The sequence below is a fragment of the Mobula birostris genome, chromosome 17 (assembly GCF_030028105.1).
Source record: "Mobula birostris isolate sMobBir1 chromosome 17, sMobBir1.hap1, whole genome shotgun sequence".
Taxonomy (NCBI): Eukaryota; Metazoa; Chordata; class Chondrichthyes; order Myliobatiformes; family Myliobatidae; genus Mobula; species Mobula birostris.
This window is the reverse complement of record NC_092386.1, coordinates 68,722,942-68,736,869: the sequence shown is the minus strand read 5'-3', so window position 1 is coordinate 68,736,869 and position 13,928 is coordinate 68,722,942. Positions and strand designations below refer to the sequence as shown.

General features: G+C 39.0%; 1 protein-coding gene across 3 annotated transcripts in view; it reads left to right on the top strand.

Moving 5' to 3' along the window:
* The window catches only part of cenpe (centromere protein E), a 155,599-nt gene that overhangs the window by 121,286 nt on the left and 20,385 nt on the right, over positions 1-13,928 (top strand). For all 3 annotated transcript variants that reach the window (XM_072281880.1, XM_072281879.1, XM_072281878.1), the window contains exons 41-45: positions 683-904; positions 1,884-2,114; positions 5,459-5,674; positions 6,338-6,559; positions 9,361-9,564. In XM_072281880.1, coding sequence (XP_072137981.1) covers positions 683-904; positions 1,884-2,114; positions 5,459-5,674; positions 6,338-6,559; positions 9,361-9,564 — 1,095 coding nt within the window. The remainder of the gene's footprint in view (positions 1-682; positions 905-1,883; positions 2,115-5,458; positions 5,675-6,337; positions 6,560-9,360; positions 9,565-13,928) is intronic.

Here is a 13,928-nt window from a genome sequence, read left to right as displayed (position 1 = left end):
CTACAGGAAGGATTTGGAAACCATAGAAAGGGTGCAGAGGAGATTTACAAGGATGTTGCTTGGATTGGGCAGCATGCGTTAAGAGAATAGGTTGAGTGAACTTGGCCTTTTCTCCTTGGAGCAACGGGGGATGAGAGGTGACCTTATAGAGGTGTATAAGATGATGAGCGGCATTGACCATATGGATAGTCAGAGGCTTTTTCCCAGGGCTGAAATGCACGAGATGGCACAGTTTTAAGGTGCTTGGAAGTAGGCGATGTCAGGGTAAATTTTTGATGCAGAGAGTGGTGAGTGCATGGAATGGGCTGTCGGCGACGGTGGTGGAGGCGGATACAACAGGGTCTTTTAAGAGACTCCTGGATAGATACATGGAGCTTAGTAAAATAGAGGGCTATGGGTACCCTAGGTAATTTCTAAGGTAAGGACATGTTCAGCACAGCTTTGTGGGCAGAAGGGCCTGTATTGTGCTGTAGGTTTTCTATGTTTCTACATGGTGGAATTTAAGTAGGTATTGTGAGATTTTAACATGCTTTAATGCTTCAGCAAAGTGTGTCCTTGCCATGCGTTCCTGCTAGTTCGTTCCTAGCAGCATTGATGCCATTTCATTTTTCCATCATTTTAAACCTATTTGAGAAAAGGTATACAGTGTGTTGGACTAAAATTTATTTTTATTATTATTCAGGAAACAATTCAAAGTTTATTCCAATTGGAAAACGAGTACAAGATTGAACTGGCTAAAACTGACCAACAGCTTTCAAGAGAGGGGGAAGAATGGAATGAGCTTCTGGTCAAATTTTGTTCCACGTTCCCTGAAGAGTCAGCAGAATCAATAAGCATTAAGAAACTACAGGAAGAGAATCAAAAACTATATGAACAGCTTCTGTTGTGTAGGAGTCATTTTTTGGTAATTAAAACTTTAACATGCAATATTTCAATGAATAGGTTTTGCTGCATGGTTTTGAATTTAGAAACAAGCAATATACATATTGGAATTTTGAAATAATATGAGAACATTCAAGGAAAAACTGACCCAGTAGCAATTCAAGGAACAACTGATCCAGTAGCATTTTCAGAGTGGAATATAGAATTGTCATTTTGTATTTATTATTCTTTATTAGAACAGAGTAGCTCTGGACCTAAAACTTTGAATTGTCTCTGTGTCCAGTCAAAATTGCATTTCCAGCAATAAATTACTGTGGTAATTTAGTTACCCCATGTAGGTGTATGTTCTTTCCAAATCTTTAACTTCTGAATTGGTGACAACTGAATGTGATGTCACATCACTGAGAGTTTGATGTCATAGTAGGTATTAAAGTGAAGGTTAATTGGTGAGGAATGATCCTAGTAATTTCAGTATACAAACAGCAATCTGACGTATATTTCATCAGTCAAAACAGACATTGATTCCTGATAAAGTGTAACTTCCAAACATAGACGCCTCAAATTTAGCTGGTGAAGAAATCTTGTAAAATAAGAAACACATGTAGGCGTGTTCTCTATCAAAGGTCCAATATAAAAATTGGATTACCATTATATTTATACCATTTTGTAATCAAATGTGTTTGAAATTCTGTATAAATCATTTCCGGTGTCTAGGAAGGTCCTGAAGCTAACGTCTGCTTGCCTATATAAGTTAACTTAATACATAGTGAATTACAACACACAGAAATGGAATTGGTAACTTTGGAAGGTGGTGCAACAATATCAGTTACAAATGTCTACTCTTGTGAGCATCTGATTAATACTGAAAGTGTAAGAAAAGAAACAACATGGAAGGAGCCCATCTAACATTCCGGATTAAAATGTGTTACCCTAAAATGTATTAATTTCCTCCTGTTCATTTCTGATCATATTTTTGCTTTCCTTTCACGTTTTTTCAACAGAGAGTGATGAGTACTGTTCCTCAGAACATAAAGCGATATCAGGTCCTTATAACTGAATGTGACTTGGGTCTAGCAGATGAGAAAAGAAAGAATGAGGAATTGTGTATACAGTTGCAGTCTTTGAAGAAGCACGTTTCTGACTCTCCTATGCTGGAGTTAACTTCGGAAGAGAAGAATCCTGAAATACTGCGACTTTCTACTTTAATTAATTTAAAAGAAAATCACTTGATGGTTTGTATCATTTATTACTTTGAAGAAATTATCAGTGTATTACAAGGCTGAAATTTCAAGGCTTTGTTTAAGGCTTGAGAACTAGACCAGCCTCCACAGGCATCATTAATGGTATTGGTGTCTAGCTTGTTATAATTGAGTACTAAAATATTATTCATACTGGAAGTGGTATTAATGTATTTTCAGTGATATACATTTTTGTTGTCCTAATGCTCGTGCTGCTTACCTCCATATCTCCTAATGCACACAAGCCTACTCAGCACATCAGAATTTATTTCCCATCTATCATAGTTTACTGCTACTTCCCTGAGTAATGAATTTTGTAAACATTACTTCAACAGTTTATTTCTATTTTTAACCTTCCTTTTAGTTAATGTTTAGATAACTTTATCAACTTAATTTTTGATACTTTGAAGATTTGTTGCTAAAATTCACCATCCAAAATTAAACACAGCTTGAATGAGAGGATCCAGAGCACTCAGATCTGTAGCTCTCGTTTTATATTTGACCTTAATAGTTCTGGACTACAGATCTGTAAAGTTTGCTGAGATTGTTCTTCCTGATTGATATTCAGTTGCATTTACTAAAAAGTATGTGTCCTGGTATAAAATAAGATCTTCAGTCACTTCAACCGAGATATCCAGTTCATGTATGATTTGATGGCTATTGCTAAAAAGAGCTGGAGCCTTTGCATTTGTACCACAGAAATAAATGGAGAAGGGAGCCTGTGATATTTCAGTGATTCTTTTTTTTTGTTTTTGTTTTATTTCCTCGCCACACATCCCCAGCAGAACAATGTTTCATGAAGGTTGTTCCCAAGGGTGATACAGCAAAGGGTTGTGATCATATCATGTGTTTTTGATATGAGGAAGTAGTTGATTTGGAACACTCACTTAACTAAATATTTGAATTGTGGGTCATTCTTAAATATCTTATTTCTGAAATACTTTTGTGAAATTCTGCCAACAGTGTAATGGGAGTCTATTTCGTGTCATTGGGATTAAGCTGTCAAAATAACTTGCATGCCTAATATCAGTCATCATTGACTGCTATCAAAAGATTCTTATTCTCCATTATGATTTGTCAGTCCATCGCAATTTACAAAAGCTTTCATAATATAAATCGAATTTTTAAATGAGTGAATAAAAACTACAGAAATTTTTTTTATATTGTTTTAGAATTGCTTCAAGAATTCGAACCAATTTATTTCTGATAATATTTCAATGTATTTTCTTTCATATCCTTTCAATATCTGCTATATTTCTAAGGAATGCCTGCATTATTTTGATAAAGTTGGGTTCCTGACTTGGCATACCACTTGTGTAACAAACAAAACCGTCCTCTATAGTGAGGCTTGCCTAATGCTTGGTCCAGCTACAGCATGACACCCTAGCATTTATTCTCTTGTACTAAATGCAGTGGTGTATGAAAGCAGACCAAATGCAAATTTATCACTTTGTTACCATTTTCATGGAGCTTTGGACATGCATTCCAAGACTCTCTATACATTAACACTCCTGAGATTATTTCTGGATTACTCTGCATGTTTTCCAAAATTATATTTTCCGTTATTAGTCTAGATTGAATTTGTCTGTCCTTACTCCAACAGTATACTTCAACGACATCTACATTATCTGTGAATCCAGTCACGTGGAAATTTACTAATCAGACCTCATCAATCCCCCCCAACTTGTGTATATCTACAGAAACAAAAATTCCAGTCAGAAAAAGCCTCCATTTACTATTACCATGCATGTGTTTCACCAATCTAAATTTGGATCTAGTTTGCCCAAAAGTCTCAGATCTTTTTGTTTTAATATTCTGGACAAGCCTGCTATGTCAGATCTAACTAAAAGCCTCGCACAAATCCTTGTAATCTTTAACCATGTTGCCAAAATTTTGTTTCTGGATTCTCAAAAATAGACAATTGGTTTGATGAGGCCTGATCTGCACCCCCCACCCCCCCAGTGCTGCCTTCACTCAACCAGGCCCTGACTTTCCAAGTGAACATAAATCCTGTGTTCCAGAATCCTTTCCCTCAATGTTTCTACTACTAATGCCAACCTCTTAGCTATGCTTCAGTCTTTTGGAACCCTGGCTGTTGTTAAAAAAGATTCAAAACTCTCAGTTTCTGCTTCCCTTAGCCTGCTGAGATCTATTCCATACCATTCCACTCCTCAACTGAGTTGCAGAGAGACCCTGTTCTTGCATCAGGTTATTTTGGTAAAGTTAGTTGACATGGGAAGGGGACTGAACACAATTTGAACTCTCCATTGGCTGGATGGACTAGTCAAAATATTTCTCCTAATTGAAGGTTGCTTTGTCATTTCTGATCGTTTCTGATGTTTGCTCCCTTAAATTCAGTCTAGTATCCCTAATTTTGTTAGATTTTTGTTTTGATAATATTTTGCTGAGTTGAGTCAGAATTTCCTCTGTCAAATTTAGTATTGTTAGCAGCTGCTTTTGAAGCCTTTTTTTGGGAAACTAGACATGTGGAACAGACAGACCACAATCTCAAAATGTTGAAATAGCCATCAAGTGCTAAGTAGACTGCCTTTTAAGCAAAGATTTAATTTGGCTGTTGATATCAAATTCCTTCAAATATTTATGAGCTCCTAGTGACCAGTTATTTGGTTCTTTATATCTGCATCCTCATTCTGTTCTATTGACCAATAGCTTTAAAAACTTTGCAGGTAATTGAAGTTTTATTTAAATTCCTAATGGGCAACAGTTTTTAAAAACATCAATATATTTTATTTGTAATGTTTTCCTTCCTCAACATCATAGTCTAGGGGGAAAAGTAAGCCCAAATAATTTAGTAACGTCGAAGAAGGCAATTTTTTTTTCCTTTAGAATGTTGATAAATGTTAACAGAAGATATAATTAATCAAGTGGGCAGTGACAGTTATTTACACATTACATAAGCATCATTTCATGGTCTTCCATTAATTCAAAACCGGCAATAAAATGTATCTTTTCACAATTTAACAATTTTAAAATTTGACTGTTATACCTGTTAATGTAATCTACCCCATATAGTGGTGATAATTAAAACTTCATGTGTGAAGCAGCAGTAATGCCTTGTACAACTCATAATTCATTTCAACTTTGATACCGAATTTTAATTTTCCAGCATCTGTTGTATACACTGCTGCAATGTTTCTGGTAAACAAAATTTTATTAATAAGCAAAACAAGACTATTTTTCCAACTGAAGAATTGGAGTAAAAGATCATGAGTGTCCAGTGACATCGGGCCATTCTTATTTTAAATAAATAATATATTCTGCTTTGTACAATCTTATTTAGATGGTTTACATTTATTTTTACATACACTCTGATTCAGAATGCCCAGAAGATTTTATCAGATTTGAAACTAAAATATCAAAACTATCTGAGAAGCACAACGAATGGATTATCTTCCAAGGCAGAAGCTCGACAGGTTCTACAGGAAAGAATTTCTAATGCATCTTTTACAAACGCTTCAAAGACAATTGAAGAAATTGAAGATGGAATACGGATACTAAATCAAGACCTTCAACTTCAAAATGAAACAGTTCGGGTATATATTTTCTCTAAATGAGCAACATTAGTATGTGGTATTTGTTTATTTGCCATGTTGAGCTTTTAGTAATATGAGTTATATTTAGAAACTTTTGAGTAGGAATCCTTTGCTCCAGAAAGTGGTTGAATTTTTAAATCATAATCCTGATTTTGGTGCTTTGCATTGGGCAATTCCATTTAAAGACCTGCAAAATGTATCTGTCTTTGGAGATCAGCAGTGGATCATTTTCTACTATCTCAACATAGTCTGTTATTGAAGACTTTGTACGTAGTAGTAATCTGCATTGTTAATGTGTAAGCATTGACTGCAATGATTTCAGTGAAGGACGACTCCCATGTTCAGTTTTATTTGGCTTATCCATTCATTCATGCAAATAAATGTACAGATGTTGATGTTCTGCTTCAAGTTTTCACCTTTTTCAGAGTTAATGCCAGTGGAATTCTATTAGGCCATCTTTCTTTTTGTATAGTAACATTGATTACAATATTTTATCGAAGGCCTTATGTGATATCTGTCACACTTCACTCTTCATTAGTTTAAGTCAATTACGAATGGTGGACAAACCACTTAAAGTTAATTGTTTCATTTGATTTCACATTGAGAATCATTTTGAAAGTCTTTAAGTTGCTGAAAGTACATTTCTCTTTCCCATACCTGCAGAATGAAGCTACGTTTTCCAGGTCAAAGCAGAATGGATATGTAATGTACATCAGGAATACTTGGAATCAGGTGGGTAATCAGGAGAAGGAGAATGAGAAGCTGCTTTTGGAAATTGAAACTGTCAGACGGCAATCACTCAACAAAAATGGCTATGATCCAATATTGGCCATGGAGAACCAGAAGCTGAAGGAAAAAATGAAGACAGATGAACAATTGTTTCAGGTATGCAAATTCTCTGTACTGAAATACTTTTACTGTCTAAAAGAAACTGAACTTTAATATTACAGTAATTTTAAAATTATGGGTGTAGCTGCACATTATTTGATAGCTGTAAGTTGAAGATCTTGGAGGTCAGTTTCTCAAGTAACCTCTCCATAGAGCATTTTGATAGTGTAGTATTTTCGTGCCAGAACAAGAATATAGTCATTCTGAAATGCAGTTGAATTATGTTGCATAGACTGGAGTGGATTGGTCCTACTTCCAGAGGACAGTATATCAGAAGCCAAGAATCCTCATTGCCCTCATTTACCAGGAAGAGATGAGAAATTGGCAACCTATCTCACTACTTAATGTAGATTAAAGATTTCCTTGTAAGGTCATTATCAATCAGGTTGTGTGCTTTGAGGCTGGTGATTGCTGTGGCATTCCAGCAGGAAGGTCTCTTGACGGCTTTGTGCTGTTCAGTGATTAGTTGTTTTCAAGCTGGACAGAATCGACTTGTTCAGTGAGTTTGGATTATAACGGAATATTTCCATAGAAGGTGGATATTATCTCCAATATAGGGGTTCTGCTGGGAATCTGCAGTTGAATATGACTGCTTTGTGTGTGTGTTAGTAATTCATGTGCAATTAATGGATGGAAAAGTGAAGCTTTCCTATCAAATCTGGAGCTTGGCAAGACTGCCTGCCCTTGTGTATTGCAGAAAGGGAATGTAAGGGGAATCCTAGGAAATGGCAACCCTCAAAACAGGCCTCCCTGTTTATAGACAGTATCACTGTCGTCTTCTGTATTCAACTGTTGTCTGCAGATGGAGCATCTGTGATCAGATTGCCCTTGCTCCTGACAAAAGTGAATCACAGCACAAACAAAGCGTCATATTTAATAACTAGTATGACTTGTTCCTCAAACTCGGGGAAATCTGCAGATGCTGGAGATTCTAGCAATACACATCAAAGTTACTGGTGAACGCAGCAGGCCAGGCAGCATCTCTAGGAAGAGGTACAGTCGACGTTTTGGGCCGAGACCCTTCGTCAGTTCACCAGCAACTTTGTTATGTGTTGCATGACTTGTTCCTCTTTCTTTTCACCGTCAGGTCACATTTATGAATGGGCTGACAATGTTTTTTACTATTGCTGAAGCATGAACCAGGAGCATCTCGTTGAGGTGGCTGAGAAATTGGGGATGTGGTGCAGCTCTTCCTTTTGTGATAAAAAGAATATGGTTCTTGTGTGCAAAGAATCACAGGTTCCATCCGCTGGTGGTCCTCTCTGGCACTACCTTTTTGTCTTTCTGCACCTCTTCTCAATCCACCAAATGCCTGGAAATCCTTTCTTGCCACTCCGCTTCTCTCTCTGCTGGTCATCTTGCCTCTCCACTCTGTGTCAGGTGAGGTGTTAGTCCTGAACATCAACAGTTTCATTCTTCTCACTAGTGCTGCTTGACCTGCTACATTCTTCTTTGATGTTAAAGCTTATCACTATTGGTTGTATTGATTTTGCCCTGTCTGAGATTTCCTCCCAGTTGCACCCTTCCTGCAGAATAACAACCAATCTTGTCTTATTCCAGTTATGAAAGTCTTCAAGCTGAAACGTTAGCTTTAGTCCTCTTCCAACAGATGTAGCAGGACTTGTTAAGTATCTTGGCCCTCAATGCAAAGTCAGTTAAGCTTCAGAATCAGGCTCTGTTCTACAATGGAGACATAAAGTGCAAAGGATTCAGCCCATAAGATCAACAATTTCTCTCCTCTCACCAATGCTGCTTCACCCACTGAGTTTTTCGGCAGATACATAGGCTGCTTGTGAGGCTGCATCTGGAATACTGTACACGTTTTTTGATCGCCTTACCCTTTATAAAAAAAAAAAAAAAGTGTATGGTTGTGTTGGAGGTAGTCAAAAAAGACTCACTGGACTAATTCCTGGGAAGTTGAGGGTTCCTCTATTACGGAGTTGAGAACAACGAAGGAGTGACCTTACTCAAATGTATATGATCCTAAAGGGACTTAACAGGGTAGATATTGCGAGTGTCAGTCACAACTAAGGCACTGGGCATTTCATACTGCGGTACATAATTTTTTTTCTCTCAGAAGCTGTTCAGTCTCTGGAATTCTCTGCCTTGAGGCTTTTAGAGGCCAGACTGTTAGATAATATTTAAGGTAGAGATTGATAGATATTTGCAAGGATTGAGGGTTATGGAGACTGGTGCAGAAAAGGATTTTGATTCCAGCATAAAGCAGCCATGAAATTTTTGAATGGTGGAGCAGACTTGAATGGTCTCGTGACTTACTCCTCCTAATTGATTTCCTTGTGAGTTATTCCATGCGGTTGTTTTACTTGGGACCCATCTCTCCGAGATGCTTTTCTGAGACGCCTACAGGAGGATGATCAGCTTGGTAAATCCTGCCTTTTGGTCTACAGAAACTGTGCTGGTGTTCCAATGTAAAAGTGTGCATAAATGATTATTGCTGACTAGCTCGTTCCAGGATCTGGGACTGTGTGCTGGATGCTTGAGGTTGCTTGAGCAAGCTTGCAACAGCTGCTGCAGTTCAAGGCATGCGTGCCATTGTACACTTGCGGAGCTGCAGCCGAGGTATAATTCCCTTACTTAACAGTCATGAGATGTACATGAATGAAAAATTGATTTTGTTGCTCTGCGTCTTGCCACACAAACATTTTGCTTTATATTTCAAAGGTACAATTTAATGTAGATATTATGAATAAAATACAAGTTATTTAAAGCATCTTGAAATGCAGTAATCTGAAATAGTTTGGGAGAGTTAAACTTATCGGCTAACTATACAATTTCAGACAATGGGAATAAAAATTCAAGAATTAAAAATGGCATTGACCACAAGCCAGGAAACCAACAAACTGCAAGAAGGTAAAATCACGCAATTGCAGACAGAGCTGAGCTCCAGAACATCAGAGAACAAACTTGAAGATCTTCAGACTTCCTTATTGAAGAAAGACAACCAGATTAACATTTTGGAAGAGGCTGTAAAGCAGCTGCAGGTATGAGGCTAAAAATCTATATGCTGATGTGAATTCCAAATGTGTGCACTGTACAGAAACTCGTTCTATTTGGTAATTTGCATTTAGTAATAGTGTACACAATTCTTCCCCCTAATTGTGGAATGTAAGCATTGCCTGTGAGGCCACTGTTTATATCTATTGTCTATGTTTGAGTTGGGGGTGATGTTTTAAAAAAAAAAAAAAAAAAATCATCTTATCACTGGAGCCCATGTGGTAAGGACACTCATATGTTTGGGAAGTAGATCTATGATTTCAACCAGTAGGAATGCCAATGGTAATTAATGTTCCACTTTCTTTGACTTGTGTTGTCAAGATGAGAATATTTCCATACCCCTTCTAGTCTCATTTTCGATGGCGAGGACATAAAGTTTAGATGGTATTACTGATGGAACCTTGGTATCTACTTCAGTCCATGTTGAGGTGATGTTGGTTTTGGAGGGAATGAATGTTTTAAAGTAGAAGTTGGCTTGCAAATTAAATGGGCTCTGAATTGAATGGAGTTTAAAAAAAATAACATTCATTTTAAATAGAAAAAAATCAAGAAAATTATTGGGACTGAAAAGCAATAAATCCCCAGGAACAGATGACCTGTATCAAGATGATTGATGTACTGGAAAATATAGGACATAGAATAGTACAGCACAGTACAGGCCCTTCGGCCCACAATGTTGTGCTGACCCTCAAACCCTGCCTCCCATATAAGACCCCATCTTAAATTCCTCCATATACCTGTCTAGTAGTCTCTTAAACTTCACTAGTGTACCTGCCTCCACCACTGACTCAGGCAGTGCATTCCACGCACCAACCGCTCTCTGAGTAAAAACTCTTCCTCTAATATCCCCCTTGAGCTTCCCACCCCTTACCTTAAAGCCATGTCCTCTTGTATTGAGCATTGGTGCCCTGGGGAAGAGGCGCTGGCTATCCACTCTATCTATTCCTCTTATTATCTTGTACACCTCCATCATGTCTCCTCTCATCCTCCTTCTCTCCAAAGAGTAAAGCCCTAGCTCCCTTAATATTTGATCATAATGCATACTCTCTAAACCAGGCAGCATTCTGGTAAATCTCTTCTGTACCCTTTCCAATGCTTCCACATCCTTCCTATAGTGAGGTGACCAGAAGTGGACACAGTACTCCAAGTGTGGCCTAACCAGAGTTTTATAGAGCTGCATCATTACATCGCGACTTTTAAACTCTATCCCTCGACTTATGAAAGCTAACACCCCATAAGCTTTCTTAACTACCCTATCTACCTGTGAGGCAACTTTCAGGGATCTGTGGACATATACCCCCAGATCCCTCTGCTCCTCCACACTACCAAGTATCCTGCCATTTACTTTGTACTCTGCTTTGGAGTTTGTCCTTCCAAAGTGTATCACCTCACACTTCTCTGGGTTGAACTCCATCTGCCACTTCTCAGCCCACTTCTGCATCCTGTCAATGTCTCTCTGCAATCTTCGACTATCTACAACACCACCAACCTTTGTGTCGTCTGCAAACTTGCCAATCCACCCTTCTACCCCCACATCCAGGTCATTAATAAAAATCACGAAAAGTAGAGGTCCCAGAACAGATCCTTGTGGGACACCACTAGTCACAATCCTCCATTCTGAATGTACTCCCTCCACCACGACCCTTTGCCTTCTGCAGGTAAGCCAATTCTGAATCCACCTGGCCAAACTTCCCTGGATCCCATGCTTTCTGACTTTCTGAATAAGTCTACCATGTGGAACCTTGTCAAATGCCTTACTAAAATCCATATAGATCACATCCACTGCACTACCCTCATCTATATGCCTGGTCACCTCTTCAAAGAACTCTATCAGGCTTGTTAGACACGATCTGTCCTTCACAAAGCCATGCTGACTGTCCCTGATCAGACCATGATTCTCTAAATGCCCAGGGATCCTATCTCTAAGAATCTTTTTCAACAGATTTCCCACCACAGACGTAAGGCTCACTGGTCTATAATTACCTGGACTATCCCTACTGCCTTTTTTGAACAAGGGGACAACATTCACCTCCCTCCAATCCTCCGGTACCATTCCCGTGGACAACGAGGACATAAAGATCCTAGCCAGAGGCTCAGCAGTCTGTTCCCTCGTCTCGTGGAGCAGCCTGGGGAATGTTCCGTCAGGCCCCGGGGACTTATCCGCCCTAATGTATTTTAACAACTCCAACACCTCCTCTCCCTTAATATCAACATGCTCCAGAACATCAACCTCACTCATTTTGTCCTTACCATCATCAAGTTCCCTCTCATTGGTTAATACCGAAGAGAAGTATTTATTGAGGACCTCACTCACTTCCACTGCCTCCAGGCACATCTGCCCAACTTTATATCTAATTGGTCCTGTCTTCACTCCTGTCATCTTCCAAAATTTGTGCTTCTGGAATAGTTAATACAGAAGGAAATTAGCAAAAGTAACCTCACTCTTCAGAATTGAGAAGCTGAAGCTGTGGACATTTGGCCTGACAACTAATAGGGAAAATATCAGGAAACAGCAATTAAATATCATTGGGCAGAATTTGTGTGCATTTATGAAGGAGAAACAGTTTGAAGCCCCCTCACTGGGCTTGTATGGAAAATTGGCTCATTTGCTGGCTTTGCTAACAGCTGCTAGACTCAAGTGGTGAGAAGACCACATTTCTTAACAATGTACGGCTAGGGACAGTATGATTTGGGTCCAACCAAACAGGCAAGTTGGGATGTTTCGATTAATGGAACCCCAATTTGAGCGAACGCTGTGTAAATACTGCCCATACACAATTATCCATTGGCAAGAAATAACAGATCGTGCACTGCATACAATTATAAAGGAAGTGTATTTACTAATTTTCTAATTACAATTAAAGCGGTCCAAATGTGCACATCATTGGAGCTCATTGTCTCATTATCACCGATTTAGACTTAAAGACACAGCCCCCTGTATTGGGTTTAATTACTTTTATTCTGTGACCATGGAGATCCCACCAAGAGACTCTGCTAAAGTGAGTACAAGCATGGGGTTTTATACCTTAAAATACATGCAGCTTGGCAGTTTTCAGGGGTCAAAAGTTCTTGCTTAGACCTTATTGACAAGGTTCATGATGCTTCCATGCTGTACACAAATTTAGACATGGCGTCCCCATAATTACAATCAGTTCCCCATTAATTAAAAGAAACTAAGCAGATAGTCCTGTAGCCTTGAAGGCCAATGGTTCCTCCTTGCACACAACATCCATGCTTATCAGTTCTTCATTACTAACAGGACTTGTTGCTAATTAGTACAAGTAGATAGAACCCATTTGCTTTTTATCCTGCTATCCTTGTGATTTTAAGACTGAGAATTAAGGGTTAATTTTCTTCCACAGTCCCCTCCTTTTTGATCATTAGATCAGCTTTTCACCTTCTCATCTTCCAAATAAGGGGCTTCATAACCTGGGGGGCAGAGGGCACATGTCTAAACAAGTATCTCCATCATACTCAGGATCAATGGGTTCCAACTTCATCTTTGGAAACATCTCTGTGGTTCCATGCCGGGGCTGGGGTACCAGGGCACATGTAAATCTAAAGGTCCCTACTACCACTACGATCAATGCTAGTATTAATGCACAATGCTGCACCATTGTCCACCACCCTCCTAAGAGATTCCCGAAAGGCCACCACACTCTGGGTGGGTTATAGTTGTGGACTTCTCCTACCTTACGTATGTCTTCACACTCTTCTGAATAATGGTCTGCCTGATGGATTATGTTCTCGGACTCATTGGGAATATAGATACAGCATTCCTGTCCTATAATAGCACAGGTTCCACCTTTCTCAGCTAGTATGAAGTCCAGAGACATTCAGGGCTACCATTCTTATGGCTACTACCCCAATGCTGCTGAGTTTCCTGCAGGGCCAAAGAGGTATCACTGGCCATCTTTTCCAGGGCTGAGGTCATTTGTTTCCATTTTTGAGCTGCTCTGTCTGCCCTGAGCATAGGAAACATAATCATCCAGAACCTTTCAGCATCAGTGATAGCTCTCTTAATCTGGAAGTTGGGATGCAAGTTTAAGGATTTTTAGGTGTCACAAAAAGGGAGCCGCACAGGCCAAATAACAGGCTCCTACCCAGTTTTGGGGCAGCCAGGGATAGGCCCAGTAGCTGCAGACAAAGTAAGTACCGTTATAGGGAACCGTACTGAAAGTGACCTGAATGCCATATTTGCAAAAAATCAATGGCATTTCCACTTGGATTTCGATGGGTGTCACCTCTCTCAGGTGTACTGATCGTGGCCCTTCTCCTGAAGAATAAGAGGTTACTTCCAAGTGGGTCATTGGAGTGAAGGGTTTGTAGACAGTAGCTAATATCAATAGAC